The 17,011-nt window shown below is 45.6% G+C and overlaps 1 protein-coding gene across 4 annotated transcripts in view; it reads left to right on the top strand.

The window, feature by feature from the left end:
• The window catches only part of TENM4 (teneurin transmembrane protein 4), a 799,143-nt gene that overhangs the window by 748,721 nt on the left and 33,411 nt on the right, over window positions 1-17,011 (top strand). For all 4 annotated transcript variants that reach the window (XM_053561449.1, XM_053561450.1, XM_053561451.1 and 1 more), the window contains 2 exons: window positions 3,117-3,271; window positions 8,586-9,463. In XM_053561449.1, the coding sequence (XP_053417424.1) occupies window positions 3,117-3,271; window positions 8,586-9,463 (1,033 nt within the window). The remainder of the gene's footprint in view (window positions 1-3,116; window positions 3,272-8,585; window positions 9,464-17,011) is intronic.

Here is a 17,011-nt window from a genome sequence, read left to right as displayed (position 1 = left end):
ATATCTCATAATTTATTTGTCAATCCCCTATAATTGGATATTTATGCTATCTCTCATTTCTTGTTGTACAAGAACATCTTTGCATATGTTCATGTGTTGTAGGGTAGCTTGACTATAGATTTCAATTTTGAGTCCTTCAAAAAATTGAACCTCTAAGTGCCCACAATCACAATTTTTCATTCACTCACTCAGAAAGTATTTATTGAGTACACACAGAATGTGGAATGCATAGGTAAAGAGGTATGTTCATTGCAGCAGAATAAATAAGACTTGGAAAAGATACTGGAAAAAGAAAGAGGTGCTCCCGGAGATGCAAGAAGAGAGGATTGTGGGTGGGGATGGAGAGCCAAGGGAGACCTCTGTGCCTCAGACTGGGAAGGCTTTTGGGGAAGAAGCCATCATGATGAACAGATGGTCTTCAGTAGAGCATTTGCCATGTTGCAGGCCATACAGCCTGTGATGGACAGTGTCAGAGGCTTAGGGTCCTCTTTGTTAGATACTGTCTATGTCTATCTCTTAGAATTGTTCTGATGGCCAAAATCATTTCATATGATCTCCCATAAAGATGTTGTGACTGTATTATTAATCAGTGCCATATTTTATGGTCAGGTAGCAGCAAACTGAAGCAGTAAACTCCAGTGACATTAGGCTTTCAGATTCAGATTTTGTCATTGACTAGCTGTGCAATTTGGGAGAGTTCCTCATCCTCGCTGAGCCTCATTTTCCTTATCTATGTAACAGGGAGATGCTGCACAATTCTAGTACAGACTGAATATTCTTAGGAATATAAGTGCTCAGTACACCAGTATCAGGCACAGCAAAGGCTGACAGTATTTACTCAACAGTTTTCCTCCTCGTTATCATTTCCTAATACTGAGAGAGCAGCTGGAAGTGGAAAGAGCACAAGGCTTGCACTTAGGCACCCTGTGTTACAGTTTCTCTCTGCCACTGCTGGGCTCTGGGAACTTCTCCTCTGGGCCTCTCTGTCTACACTGGTAAATGAGCAAGTTGGACTAAGTGATCCCCAAGACCTCCTTCAGCCACAACGTCCTTACTCACTTAGATTTAAAACCGTTTTCTCTGGGAATCTTTGCTCTCTCTAGGCCTTTTTCATTTGCTCTGCACTCGGGTGTGTTCTGTCCCCACCTCACACTCACACAGACGTAGTGGCAGTGCGTTTGCCCAAAAGCCCGTAATTAATGCAAATAGAAATGACAAGGGTGCCACAATATGCAGACACTTTGTAACAGGGAGGAAGAAAGATGTCCATCTATTTAGCACAACAAAAGGAGAAAAACATGAAGTAATTCATCACAGGACAGATCACTTCTATTAGGCTGTGCAGCCGACTTTGTAAACAAGAAGCCCAATTATTCATGGGGCACTCATCAGTTCTAGCAGATGGAAGAGAAAGACAGGGCAGACAAGAAAACTCTTGTCTTGGTACTTAAAGAATGAAATTAATTTCCATTCTAGGCAGGGCCATGGGAAAGGCTTCCCAGCCTTATGTATGAAATTGTTCTCTAGCCCAACCAGCCTAGGGAGTGGGTATGAGAAACAAGTGATTCTCCAGAGGCCCTGGGTGTCTAAACCACTTGCTGGCCACCCAGAGCTGCATGGACCCCAGGAGCAAAGCGTGGACACCCACCAAGTACTGTCCACTTTCTCATAATTACAGTAGTCATCAATAATTATCAAGGGCTATTACAAGTGCCCGTGTCACCAATGAGGAAACTGAAATTCAAGGTGAAGTAATATGCCCAACGTAATACAACTAGAAAGCTTTACAGTCCAAGTGTTTCTATCTAGGCAAAGCCTTTGTGAACCCTTGTTTTTGTGCCTTCCCCAGAGAAAAAGGAACAGAACAAAAGTGACCAGAATCCCCTTTATTTCACGGTGACCCTCCCGGGTCTGGTGCCTCACATGGTCCTGGCTTACTCCCACCCTTCCCATCTAGACCAGCTCCTCCTTGGCGGCTGGTCTCATCCACATCCCTGAACAGTTCCTGGTTTCGGAGGGGTACATCTGATTCTTGTGATGCTGAACCTGGGGTGGAAATTGACGTCACCAGGAACATTTCTAAACATGCATGGGTCCTGATCTCAGCCACATCAGAAGTTAATATTTCCAGGAGTGAGGTCCAGCAGGTATATATTTAAAAAACAAAAAACTTTGGGTGCTTCTGATACACATCACTGGCTAAGAAGTGCTAATTGCATGAAGTGGTTCTCAGGCTTTGGTCTGTATCTCGTTATCAGCCAAGGTGCCTGTTCAAAATGCAGACAGATACTAAGGTTCCACTTGAGATATCTGAAGCCCCTACCTGGGGGGTGCATCTCAGCCAAGTTCCCCAGGTGATGCTCACACACATCCAAGAGTGGGAAGAACAGATTCAGAACAATCCCATTGTTACACAGCTGAGAAAACAAATGCAGAGTTGACCAGTGACTCGCCCAAGGTCACACAAGCTGGGCCAGGGGTAAAACTCTGACTCTTCTCTTCCAGGAGCCTTCTTTAGAAATTAAATTCAGCAATATTTTTTCCACAAATCACTGGGTTCATTTTAGACTCTATACTTTTGTGATGACCAATGAAACTAAAATAATCAGAATAGAAAAACATAAAGGACAATTATCTTGAAAGAAAAGAAAAATTGTTATGAAGAACAGGATTTGATTATTATCATTACCGGGCTTTAGAAGCAGCTTGTTTTAAATAATTCACAGTGTTGATATTGAAATAGATCCTTTTTTACCATTCCCTCTAGAACTTGAAACCCCCCAGAAGTTCTGAATCTAGTTTTAGTGGATGGTTGAGGTGATAGTTTAGTGGATGGTTAAGATATTAGTTCCCTTTATAACCCACAAAGAGAAAGTCTCTGAAGGCAGCAAGGTGGGAGGACCAGAGCCCTGGGACATACCTGGGTTCTCATCCCTGCTCTCAACAAGCCACTTGAAGCTTCTGAGCTTCAGTGTCCTCGTCTTTAAAAGGAGAAAGAAGGTTGTGGCAGGATCAGATCTAGTCACATAGGGGAGGTGCTTTGCCAGCTAGCAAGTTCCTGAAAGCATGAACCCTTGTTACCTCAAATGCTAAATTCCCTGCTTCTCCACCCCCAGGCATTACAGTGGACAAGTTTGGGCTGATTTACTTCGTGGATGGCACCATGATCAGACGCATTGACCAGAATGGGATCATCTCCACCCTGCTGGGCTCCAATGACCTGACATCGGCCCGGCCCCTCAGCTGTGACTCTGTCATGGATATTTCTCAGGTAAGGAGGTGGTTTCCTCTGCCAGAGCCCTGGGTCTGTCCTCTGTCTGCCACTGGCCAGTCTGTTGGCAGTTCATCTTTGCACTGAACCAGCCTATTAGGGCACTCACTTGGTGCTGGGCCTGTGATGAGGATGACATGGCCACATCCTGGGAGTTCACCATCAGGGGTTACAGTGTGTGGCCCTAATGGGGGCTCAGGGACAGTGAGGAAATCTGCATGAGGAAGCTCGGGAGCAGCACAGGCTGAACAGAGCTGTACACCCTGTGAGTTCACACCCATGGCCACGTGAACTCCTCTTGGGTGACTGACAGGCCTCTGTACATTATATGCTGTCTTTCTAGACTTGAGAACAGAGATTCTGTAAGTCTTTTCCTCTGCTGTAGCCAGGGTATCTGCTACACAGTAGGAGCACAGCCTATATTTGTTGATGGACTAATTGATTGATTGAATCTTAGCTTTGCCTCTCACTAGCTGGGTAACTTTAGTCAAGTTTCTGAAGTCATATAGACTCATTTTTCCTATCTGTAAAATGGAAATATTTGCATCAGCCTAGGAGGATTGCCTTGAGAATATATAAAAAGATGCATGCAGAGCTCCTAGCTCTGCTGGCTCTTCAGAGGTGCTGAATAAACCAAGGTGCCCACTTTCACAAAGGAGGTAACATTTATGCCGGGTTTTAAGGGTTGTGTAAGGTTCTTCTGAGTGGCAAGAGAGAAAAAGAAACATTTCACACAAAGGAAATGGCATATGCAAAGGCACAAAGATTTTAATGAGTCTGGTATATTCAAGGAACATGGAAGGCCGAATACCAGAGCGTAGGGTACTTGAAAGGGAGTGGCAGGAAGCATGTTTGGGGCCAGTTAGGGAAGGACCTTGCCATACCACTCCAGAGAGCTTGGACCTGGTAGCAGACACCAGCATAGGTCAGATAGAGACACCAGTGACTAGCTCTGAGTGCATCCTGTGATGACTTGGCAAGGGATGTGTCCTTTATTCCTTAATCCCGTGGCAGGGCCTGGCCTATTTTGAATCTTGCCAATATTACCAAAACCTGGGATCAGGAGCATTGAATTATATCAAACTGCAGATTGGTTTCCGCTCCGGCAGCACTTAGCTTGTTAAACCCCTTCACTTTTAGGGGGCCTGCACATGCATGCCCTTCCCGCAGGCTGTGGCACCGGCCCCAGTCTCACTGGTCATGCCTGCCTCTGTTACTGACATGTGTCCCTGAGCCTTTCCACAGGGCCCCGTGACTGCTGCTGGCAGTCCCAGCACATGTCTCATCCCTGTCACATGTTGGGCCGGTTTCCCTCTGCGCCAACTAATGTGATTGTTACACTCCAGAATGGAATCTGTTCTCTGCCACTCGTCCTGCAGGCTTCCCTGTTCTGGCTCGAGAGTTTACCTCTCGGGTCTGCAAGCAAGCTTGAATTACCCATCAGGAAGCTGCCATGACTTAAGGATGTGCATACAAGTATTTTCAGTTCTCCAAATGGGCCCTTACCCAGCCAGCATAGGGTGCTGAAAATTTTCAGTACACACATTGGAAAATGGTTTAACTTCAGATAGAGGTACTGCCAAGCAGTCAGATCAAAGGCTCAGAAGACAACTGGCATGTATTGGGCAGGGGTGGGGGTGGGGAAGACTTCCACTTAGATTCAGAAATCCTGGACTGAAATCGCTATTTTCCTGGCCCTCACTACTTTCGTCTGAATCTTGGCATGAGATTTTTTCTACCTAACTCTCTGACACCAGGCATATATTTTTACATATACATATGGGCAGAGGGTCCTGGCTTTCATTCTTAGAGCTTCCTCTGTTAGAAACACCTATCTACTCTGCTGCCCCCCTGGGGAGCAGGGAGGTAAGCTAGAGAGAGAAGAGCACAGCTCAGGGACAGGAGTGCAAAGGAGAGAACCAAGGACACAGGAGCAGCTGCTCAGGACAGAGACTAAGACCAGGCCCAGAGAAACCAGGGCGTGGTTTCTGGAGTAGAGAAGGAACAGGAGATACCGCAGCCTGGTAAGAAATGGGGAGCAGTTCTCAATTCAGCAGGGTGTGGCCATCACAGAGAAGGTGTAATCCTGTACTTAGGATCCAAAACAATAACTTATAATGTGCCAGGTACTTGGTTAGAATTGGAGACACAGAGGTGAGCACGACTTCTCTTAATTAGCTGTCACAATAATCTCATGGGGTAGATATTGTGTACCCCATTGTATAGATAAAAACAACCTGAGGTTTGGTAAAAGAAATTGCATTTATAAGTGCAGAGCCCTGTATCAGGTTCCATCAGGGGTGTGGAAGGGAATTTTTTAATGAAATCATGTACATAAATTGCCTAGCACAGTGCCTGCCTGCTAAGATGTAAATGTTAGTTCCCTTTGTAACCCACAAAGCATTTCCTTGTACATTGTCTGATTTGATCTTCCTAACTACCCTATGTAATATTTATTACCCCCTTTTACAATAGGGAAGAAAAGTTCAATGTTTAAGAAACTTAAGTAAAGTGACATGTAATAATTGTGGAACTGGGACAGAAAATGAGGAGTCCTGGTCACAATCCATTGCTTTCTCTATGCCATTCATGCATTCATTTGACAATGCACGTTTGCAAAACCACCCGGCAACAAGGCAGTCAGCTCCCAGGGCTTTAATAAAGGCACAGAGTGCTCAAAAGCACAGGGGAGAGGGAGCTCCCCTCCACGCTGCAACCACAAAATGTGGGAGCTGGAGGACTTCTGACGTTATGACGTCTAGTCCCTCCATTCTGGTGAGGACTCATTACTAACAGGGAGGAGAAACGAAAGAGGCTTAGGTAGTCGGCCTGGTCAGGAATCATTACACAGGCAACACAGCTGACCATGGCCAAGAGCACAGCCTCCTCCCTCCCAGGCTCCTCTGTGCACTTAGTGTGAGGGGAGAGTGTAGGAAAGCGCCTGCTCTTCATTCCTCTCTTTCTCCCCTTGCCCTAACCACCCACCCCTCAAGGAGCCATCTTTTCACCATAATGACAGGTAGAAAGGTCTCTCCAAGCAGTTCCCCAAGGTGCCACAGGACCAGAGGGCATAAAATATTTAGCAGCCAGTGTTGACAAGAAATGGGTTTTAGGAAATTGAAAATCCCCTGTCACTTTAGAGCAAACTGTGCTCTTGATGCAGCCTGAAAGCTGCCAGGACGCCAGTGCTCTTTGAAACAGCTGCCCTGGTGGCCACTCTGTTGCAGCTCCTTGGTTTGGTGGGTCAGGAATCCAGATGGGGAGTGAGGGAACAAAAGGCTTTAGGAGGCAGGAGCCAAGGACAGAGTTCTGAAGAACTGAAAAATGGCCTGCCCCAGCCCGAGAGTGGCCCTGAGCTGCAGGGAACAAATGGAGAGAGAGGTGGCCTCATCTCATGTGTATAGAACTTATTGGGGTTTCTTTGTACATTGGCAAACTGCCACCTTTACATTGTAAAAAATATAATTCAGAAATCATAAAGAAGAAAATTGTAATTACCTTTAATCCCAGAACGATTAACATTTTGGCATATATCCCTTGCTTGAGCTTTTGATCTCCTGATTATCCATAATCTATCTAAACTTGTGTTTTTTCTCCAATTGGTATCACACTGTGCTTACAGTTCTGTAACCTGTCCTAATATATAGCAAACATTTCCCTATGCCATTAAACACCCATCTATAACATCACTTCTAACAACTACACACAGCATTCTAATTTACAGGTGAACTAAATGTACTATTATTTAGTTAATTTTCAGTTAGTGAGCATTTGAGTTGATTCCAGTTTTTACCATTATTAAAAATGGCTGTGCTGGGTGGCGCCTGTGACTCAAGGAGTAAGGCGTCAGTCCCATATGCCGGAGGTGGTGGGTTCAAAACCAGCCCCGGCCAAAAACCACAAAAAAAAAAAAAAAGTCTGTGCTAAACCTGCATGCAGACCATGGTATACAAGAGTAAATTCCTAGCAGAGAAACTTCTTTTCTGAAGGCAAACACTTGCTTAGCCAGCCCTAAATTGGACCAAATGGTAAGACTTCGTAGGGGGCTACAATATGTCTAGGTAGAGTAGAAAAATCAGCAGGAAGGTGGCTGTTGGCACTTGTGGTCCACACGCAGCTCAGCTAGACCTCTGAGGGACATGATCAGCAAAGAGTGTTCCCTTAGTGGCAACACCTGCATGGCCATTCAACAAAGCATTCCTCATTCAGACGTGCCAGCTGGAGTCCCCAGGAGCCCATTTGAAACCCATCTCTGCCAGTTTCCCAGCATGAGCCTCTGAACTCCTAGTTCCCACAGCCAGGTTTTGTCATCCCTTCCAGAAGGACCTCCTCTCTGAGACATAGGGACCATTATCTAGATCAGGGTTTCATAAGTGTCGGTGTGCACAGAAATCATGTGGGGATTTTGCTTAAATGCAAGGCTTCAGGTAAGGGCTGCCACTCTGCTCTCTGTCCAGCACGCCACGGTACCAACACTTCTCTGTCTGATCATCACACTGTAAGGAGCAAGGATCGGATTGTCATCCCCAACCCCACATTAGAATCACCAGGCAGATTTCTGAAAAAATGCCAATGCCTGAGCTCCAGTACCCAGGGATTTTATTTAACCAAGGGTAGGATTTGTGCACCAATATTTTCTAAAATCTCCACAGGTAATTAGAATGTGGGGCCAAATTTGAGAATCAGTGGTCTAGAACCATGTCAGACAGTGGCTGCATAATTTTGTCTCTACATCCCTAGCACCTAGCCCAGGTGTTAATCCACGAACTTGAAGGACTGCAAAATGATCTCCCATACATGTACTATATCCACTATTCACAAAGTCTTTCTTAAGCCACTGCACAACTCCTACTTCTGCCTCCAAATTCCATCTGCCTTCCCCTCCCACCTCCAGAACACCAGCTGCCATCATTTGAATTCAACCCTGTTGTCACTCCTGTTTTCCAGATGTGAATAGAGAGGCTCAGAGAGTAATTTGCCCACAGTCATAAGCAGTGGACTAGGATCTGAACCCAGGCCTATCTGGCCCCAAAGTCTGCCCTTTTGCCTACTGTTTCATTGTTGCTGTTGTTGTTATCCTTTTCTTCATGCTTTGGCAGTCTAACAGAGACTATCAGATGTCTCTGGGAGCTGTGTCATGGTTTCACTCTGATCAGGGGGCTCACACTTCAGTGTTGACAATAAGCTGTGTGAGGACCAAGCAAGACTATATACAAAGGCAGCCTGTGGATGCTATCACAGGCTACCCGGGATGGGAGACGATGAGTGGTGGATATCTTGCCAGTCATTTGAGTGTTGGTATCTTCCTTGTCAGGTTCGCCTGGAGTGGCCCACAGACTTAGCCATCAACCCAATGGACAACTCACTTTACGTCCTTGACAACAATGTGGTCCTACAAATCTCTGAAAACCACCAAGTACGCATTGTCGCTGGGAGGCCCATCCACTGCCAGGTCCCCGGCATTGACCACTTCTTGCTGAGCAAAGTGGCCATCCATGCAACCCTGGAGTCAGCCACTGCTTTGGCTGTTTCACATAATGGGGTCCTATATATTGCTGAGACGGATGAGAAAAAGATCAACCGCATCAGGCAAGTCACCACAAGCGGAGAGATCTCACTCGTTGCTGGGGCCCCCAGTGGCTGTGATTGTAAAAATGATGTCAACTGTGACTGTTTCTCTGGAGATGATGGTTACGCCAAGGATGCAAAGCTGAATACCCCTTCTTCCTTAGCTGTGTGTGCGGATGGGGAGCTCTATGTGGCTGACCTTGGGAATATCCGAATTCGGTTTATCCGGAAGAATAAGCCTTTCCTCAACACCCAGAACATGTATGAGCTGTCCTCACCAATCGACCAGGAGCTCTACCTGTTTGATACCAGTGGCAAACACCTATACACTCAAAGTCTTCCCACAGGCGACTACCTTTACAACTTCACCTACACGGGGGATGGTGACATCACACTTATCACAGACAACAACGGCAACATGGTTAACATACGCCGAGACTCCACCGGGATGCCCCTCTGGCTAGTGGTCCCAGATGGCCAGGTATACTGGGTGACCATGGGCACAAACAGTGCACTCAAAAGTGTGACCACACAAGGACACGAGTTGGCCATGATGACGTACCATGGCAACTCTGGCCTTCTGGCAACCAAAAGCAATGAAAATGGATGGACAACATTTTATGAGTAAGTATCCAGACAAGACCATTGTAATGGTTTTGTTTCATTAAATGCATTGTAGGATTAGAGGTGAACTGACTGTTAATTGGGGAGGGGGTGTTTCATATCGATTCATGACTTGGGATATAAACATTACCTATAATATGTTCTGCATGTTTATAGTCCAGATGATTTCTCCCAGGAAGGAAATGGTATAATAAAAAAGGCATAGCTGGGTGGCGCCTGTGGCTCAATGTGTAGGGCGCCAGCCCCATATACCCAGAGTGGAGGGTTTGGACCCAGCCCCAGCCAAACTGCAACAAAAAAATAGCCGGGCATTGTGGCAGGCGCCTGTAGTCCCAGCTACTAGGGAGGCTGAGGCAAGAGAATCGCTTAAGCCCAGGAGTTGGAAGTTGCTGTGAGCTGTGATGCCACAGCAGTCTACCGAGGATGATAAAGTAAGACTCTGTCTCAAAAAAATAAAAATAAAAAAGGCATGAGCCTTGGAGTCAGAGGAGTTGAACTTCATCTCAGCTCTACCATGGACTCAAACTCTCTAGGCCTCAGTTTCCACATCTATAAAATGGATGCAGTGGATGTTCACCCAGCATACCCCAGGGAGATGATGGAGATGAAAAGTATTTGATGAAATGCTAGCATCTTCATAGGCCCATTGTCCCCAAATATGGCAGGGGGAGAAGGAACAGTCCCAGGTGGACAAATGTTCCACATAACTGAAGCTTTTGGGGTAGAATTTCTTAGGAAGTACATTACTTGCCTCCCTTCTCGAGCAGTCTAGACTGTCAGTCATTGATAAGGAACAACAGCAATGGCTCATTATGCTGCGGTGTGAAGGCAGCTTCCAGGACGTGGGGAGTGAGGAAGGATACAGACCCCTTCGCCCCTGCCTGAAGTGATTTGAAACTACTCTTTTGTTTGGCTCCTGATCTCAAGGGCACAGTTTCCTCCCTCAGGGTGGCGCTGTTGTGTCACCAGCTATCTCGGTCCTAGCGCACACATCCCTAGCACACTTCCAGCTTCTTCAGGGGTGTGGTCAGAGAACCAGAAGTTCAGCTTGCTATGATCCCAGCCAAAATTAAAGGTAGGTCTGAGGTGCTCCTCTGTAAGATATTTAAATGAATGGACTGACAACTCTTTTTCCATGTAAATTTTGTTAAGCATTTCTTTGAGATCTTAGCCATGTTCCCAACAACTAAGACTACTGAATATGTCACCATTAAATAAAGATGCAAGAGATGGGTCAGGAGTTAGCCTTGTTGAGCTGTGGGCTAGAAACTACATCACTGCGTTTAATCCTCATAACAACTCTGGAATATAGGTGGTATTATCCATTTTATTGAGAAACTTTGACTCAGAAAGCCTCCATTGTCCACTGTTTAATAGTGAGAACGTAGCAGACTGGGGATCACACCCAGGCTGACTGATCCCAGCGCTCATACCTTTCAGCTCTGCCCTGCTGCCATCCCACCACCACCAGTGAGTTTGTTAATTCCAAGTGAACTTGATTCCTGGGAGCCCTGAATTTTTCTCAAGCTTGATCAAGCATTTGTTTCTCACAGTCCTAGTAGAATCCAAAGGAAAAGGATCTATAATCAATTTTTAAATACAATATGGGGTGTGTGTGGCACAGCCAGAACATTTGCACAAAAATGTCACAGAAATTTGCACAAAGTTCACTGGCTAAATTCCTTTCTTCAAATAAAGACCTTGTTAATCACAAAGAAAACACAAAGATCCAGGGAAACAGCAATTATCTTGATTAACTCATTGAAATGGAAATACGTTAAATAATTCAATTTTCCCCCATTGCCCAGTGGAAATCTCTTATACATTATTTAGCCAATACAGGGGTTTCTTTGTCAGAGCAAGTCTGTGCGCTCAATTAGTTCCCAAGGTCACTCCCTCACATCCCAAAATAAATACTTACACATCACTGCACCATTACCCTCTACCATCCCTGAAATCTAAAACCATTTCCTACACTTCTACCAGAAAGGATCCTTCCTTCCCTCTTTTTCCTTGATGAAATATACAGCCATAGTTGAGATTTTATAAGGAAGGAAAGATACTATGATTTCTTTTTATAAAATGCCATTTGGAATTTCAAAGAATCAACTTTACAGCAGTACCCAGGAGAAATACGTGTATTGATCTTTGTTGACACAAACCAAAAAAGAAAGAGAAAAGCCCTAAATTAAAAAGGGAAACTAGTTTTTCTGATATCCTACTATGGGCCAGGCTCTTTCCCATTTAATCTTCACAGCAGCCTCAGATGGTAGGAATTATCATCCACATATTTTACATGTGAACCAAATGAAGCACAGAAAGAGTCAGTAACAGGCATAAAACCACACGGGGTGTGTGTGGCCGAGCCAGAACATGAGTCCACATTCTTCCACCTGCACTGGCCAGGTTCACTATGTTCTTAGAGACTTATCTGTATGATAGGGACTAAAGCAGTATCTACATGGATTTCATAGGGATAGTCTGAGGTTCAAAATTTCAGTGAGATAAAATGTGGAAAACTCAATGTCAGAGTCATCAGTACTCAAATGACAGCTGCTGCTGCTGTTGCTAGTTCAAGCAATATTAATGACAGTACCACGAACTGAAGAAGTATTATTTGGGTGTGAAAGCAGATGCAAGTGAACTAACCAAAGGACCAGACAGAAGTTGTAACTGAAGTAAGAAGGAATCAGAGGGCAGGAGAGAAGAGCAGAATCAAGTGTCAAGTCTGAGAGATCAAGATATGAGCTAGGAAAAAAGTCAGATCCCTGAGAATATCCAATATGGGCTGGGGAAATGGCATTTAGACTGGGCTGAGGCAAAACAGTTTGGCTCAGACAGGGAACAAGGGGCACCAGATACCTGTTTTCACTGAATGTTAGCTGCATGACTCGGGGGCAGGCTGGCTGGCTTCCAGGCCCAGGTCTCAACTAGACATAAATAACCCCTTCCCTGCCCCATTTTTGGCCTATTATGAAGATCAAAAACTGAAACAAATACCAAGAATAAAAATGCTTTGCAAACTAGAGGCTCCCTAGAAATAAGGGTGTGTTGTTATTTACCATTATGGTGTGGCTTAATAAGGATTTAGACAGATTTTGCCAATGAGCCATTGCTCCAGTGAGTTTTCTACCTTTAGCTCCATTAAGGAACTTAGTGAATTCCAACCCAAATATTCTAATATTAAAAAGAAAATCAATCCAGGCTTGCCTGTTACGTGGGCTATTATTGAAACAAATTCTAAGTTGGCTTTATTGACCCTCTTAACAAATTAAATAATATATCTAACATAAACCTCACATGCTTCAGAGCAATCCAACTTAGAGAGTTCATAATTCTAGAGAATCAAGATTACTTCCCTTCCCAGAACCTGCAGGTCTGCTGGTAGAAAACCTCAAAGGAGTTAGAAATGCCATCTCCATCTTCAGTGTGTAGCGTCATCACCCTCAGACGTGGCTCCTGGTCAGATGGCAGTAGGTGACTAAGGAAATAGCTAGTGAACATGAGCCAGTTTCCAAAGTTGACTTGCAGGGTGGGCGTGAGCAACAGTGTCTCCAAGTTTCATGAGGGAAGTAGCTCTGGCCTGCAATAGTGCCTTATGACAGCTTGGGCTATAATTGTGTTCGTGTTAACTGGTATCAAGCCAGCTAGCCGGGTTGACAAATAGTAAAGATTTTATGAATGAAATGTAAGTTCAGGAGGAAAAAAAAATAAAGACGGGAAACAAAAATAATGCTAGAGTGAGAATACTAGATTCAAATCTCAGCACCAGCCCTGGTGGGGCTTGGTTTTTTTGAGGCACAGTCTCACTCCATCACTCTGGATCAACTCATGGGCTCAAGCAATCCTCCTGCCTCAGCCTCCCAAGTAGCTGGGACTGAAGGCATCCAGGACAATGCCCAGTTAATTTTTCTATTTTTTGTAGAGACGGGTCTTGCTCTTGCTCAAGCTGGTCTCAAACTCCTAAGCTCAAGCAACCCGCCCACCTCAGGATTCTCAGGATTGTAGGATGCCCAGCCCCACTGATGCTCTTGACGGGACATCGAATTCACTCAAATAGGCCAAATGAAAAGACTTGGCTTTGGGCGGCGCCTGTGGCTCAGTGAGTAGGGCTCCGACCCCATATGCCGAGGGTGGCGGGTTCAAACCCAGCCCCAGCCAAACTGCAACAAAAAAAAATAGCCGGGCGTTGTGGCGGGCGCCTGTAGTCCCAGCTGCTCGGGAGGCTGAGGCAAGAGAATCGCATAAGCCCAGGAGTTAGAGGTTGCTGTGAGCCGTGTGACACCACGGCACTCTACCCGAGGGCGGTACAGTGAGACTCTGTCTCTACAAAAAAAAAAAAAAAAAAGAAAGAAAAGACTTGGCTTCTAGTTTTTGCTGGGGGATATAAGAGCTGGAAAGTGCATGGTTCCCAGCCTTATGAAAATAAGCTAGACAAAAGGCAAATTCCTAAAGTTTCCTTAAACTCCTTCTCTGAGGTCATAAGGCAACCAACTGCCCCAAATCCAAGATGACAGAAATCCTGCAGAAAGAAGTGAGCACTGGCTTCCTTGGGGTGGATACAACCAGAGGTAGATAAGAAGAGTTCAGCCCTGGTGGTCAGCAAATTAGTGGAGGTTCAGTATGTACTGGCAAGAAAGTCTGAAGCCCTCCAAGGATGCAGGAATTGGGGGAGTCTACATCCTCGTCAGAATTTTTCTCCACAAATCCCACCAGGGTTTTTCCCGCAGAAGAAAGCAGAGAAGGATTTAAGGAAGTGTCCCTTGTGGTAGATGTGGAGTTGGGGGCATCTAGCAGCTGCTGAGGGGGAGCTGCCTGCTCCACCCAGTCTCCCTGCCCTCATCTCCCATCAGGAACAAAAGCCTCCATCTGTGAAGAGAAGGGCACCCAACACTGTCCTGCTTAGGCGCTGGGAAAACCCTTTCAGCTGAATGAGGGGAGAAAAGAAAGGATAAAAACCCACTGGGAGAGGAGCAGGCCCATGTGAGGAGCCCAGCGCTCCAGCCTGAGCAGAGGCAGGGGCCCAGAGAGGCCACACTCCAGACTGAGGCTGGTCAAGACAGGAGAGGACGCTCCACCACCGCCACAGCTGCTGAAAGGCTAAGGGCTGCAGTGAGGAGCAGGAGAGGGGAGAGAAGGGGCGAGAGGGTGGCCGTTGGACAGAGACCCTCTCGGGGTGCTGCACAAAGGGGACACAAAGCAGAGGGCGGAGCAGAAAGGGAGAACAGAACTCTCTGACAAACCAACTTCACCCCCAAATATAAGCCTGTGTGCAGAGGTCAACCAGAGAAACAAACGGCAGAGACAGCCCAAACCCTGAGGAAATTATCTTGAAGCCCTAGCAGAAGGAGACTCATAACCATCGTCAGACATGAGCCCATTGCCTCCGTCTCTACTGCGCTACATGGGATGTCATTCTTTCAAAGGCCCCAGAAAAGCACCACATGCCCAAGAGACAAGAAGTCACCAGAACCACATTCAGATGTGACATACGTTGAAACTACCTTCAGGGAATTGAAAATAACTATAATTACATGAAAGGCTCTAATGGAAAAGGTGAACAGGGTGTAAGATCAGATGGATCATTTCAGCAGAGAGATGGAAACAATAAGAAAAAGTCAAATAGCAATGCTGGAAATGAAAACCACAGTCACAGACATGAGGAATGCCTTTGATGGGCTCCTCGCCCCCGATAACGCAGCTTAACAAAGCAGAGGAAGACAGTCAACAGAAACTATCCAAACTAAAACACAAAGAGAAAAAAGGGGTGGGGAGAATAATACAGATGGGGCATTCAAGAGCTGTGGGATAATATAAAACGGTCTGACATGCACATATTGGAATTCTAGGAGAACAGGGGAAAAACCGGGCAGAAGAAATATTTGAGGAAATAATGACCAAGAATTATAGTTAATAATGGACCCCAAGCCACAGATCCAACAAGCTCAGGAAACACCAAACAGAATAAATGCACGCATCCATGCGCACACACACACATGCATTTCTAGACATATCATATTCAAATGGGCTGAATATAAAGGAAAAAGAGAAAGTCTTAAAAGCAACTGGGGGGAAGGCATTTATAAGAGGAACAAAGATAAGAATTACTGCAGACTTCTCTTTTTTTTTTAATTAAATCATAGCTGTGTACATTGATATAATCATGGGGCATCATTCACTAGCTTCACAGACCGTTTACCAAGTTTCACATATACCCTTGTAAGATGCACCGCTGGTGTAATCCCACCAATCCCCTTCCCTTTACCCACCTCCCACCTCCCTCCCCTCCCTTTCACCCTTCCCCCTATTCTTAGGTTGTAACTGGGTTATAGCTTTTGTGTGAAAATCCTAAATTAGTTTCATAGTAGGGCTGAGTACGTTGGGTACTTTTTCTTCCATTCTTGAGATACTTTACTAAGAAGAATATGTTCCAGCTCCATCCATATAAACATGAAAGAGGTAAAGTCTCCATCTTTCTTTAAGGCTGCATAATATTCCATGGTGTACATATACCACAATTTATTAATCCATTCGTGGATCGATGGGCACTTGGGCTTCTTCCATGACTTAGCAATTATGAATTGGGCTACTACAGACTTCTCATCAGAAACCATGCATGCTGGCAGACAGCAGTGCTGAAAGAAGAAAACAAAACAACCCATCCACTCAGATATTATACTCAGCAGAAATACTTTCAAATGAAGACATGTTACTGGGGTATAAGAGAGATAAGGGAACCAAGAAATAGCGCTGAGGTACTAAAAATAGTTAAAAGCCATTCCCAACCTCCAGGCACAGTGGGAGAATTGCAGGATCTTGGGACTTAAGCCTAGTGGGGGCTGTGGTGGTGAAGGAGGAGCCCCTGGTTGAAGTGCAGTCACAGGTAGGTGCAGCCTGTGCTAGAGACACAGCTCTGAGGAGAGAAGGGGTGAGGAGAGACTTCTGAACGCTGCTGTCTCACCCAAGCCTACCACTGACTCAACCCAAGCAGAAGCGACACAGCCTGCAGGGCCGGCCCTTCTGGGCCCAGAGAAGGGCAGGGAATGACTGGGGCAAGGAGGAGAATTCCAGCACGGAAACCAACCAGCTGCAGGTCATGTTAGACATGACTGGCTGAGCCAGTGTTCAGTCCCAGATCTGCCCGAATCCTAAGCAGAGGCACCGCCTCAAGTACAGCTTGGCTGGTGGACAAGATCTCGAGAGCCTTGAAGCCCAAACTTCATTGTTGGCACTTCCCATTTCAAAAGAAATGGGAGGCAAGTACAGGTTTTTACTGCAGAAGCCACCAAATGCCCTGGCTCTGACCCGATTTTGGAGTAGCTAATGATGTATTGGTGCCATCTGTTACAGTGGCCTGAGCCAGGGGACTGTCAGTGTGCATGGGCTGTAATATTCACAGACGAGGCAGTCGTGTCTAGTTCCCCTTGTTGGGGATGGCATTATTTGAAACAATCCCTGGTGAGTCATAAAAATCAAATCTTTATTTTTCAACCAAAAAGTTGAGATCAACAAGAGTTGAGTATCGTAAAGGCATTTGGCATTTTCCTT

The sequence above is a fragment of the Nycticebus coucang genome, chromosome 14 (genome assembly GCF_027406575.1).
Source record: "Nycticebus coucang isolate mNycCou1 chromosome 14, mNycCou1.pri, whole genome shotgun sequence".
NCBI lineage: Eukaryota > Metazoa > Chordata > Mammalia > Primates > Lorisidae > Nycticebus > Nycticebus coucang.
The sequence above is the reverse complement of the archived record's forward strand: the minus strand, read 5'-3'. Positions and strand labels throughout refer to the sequence as shown.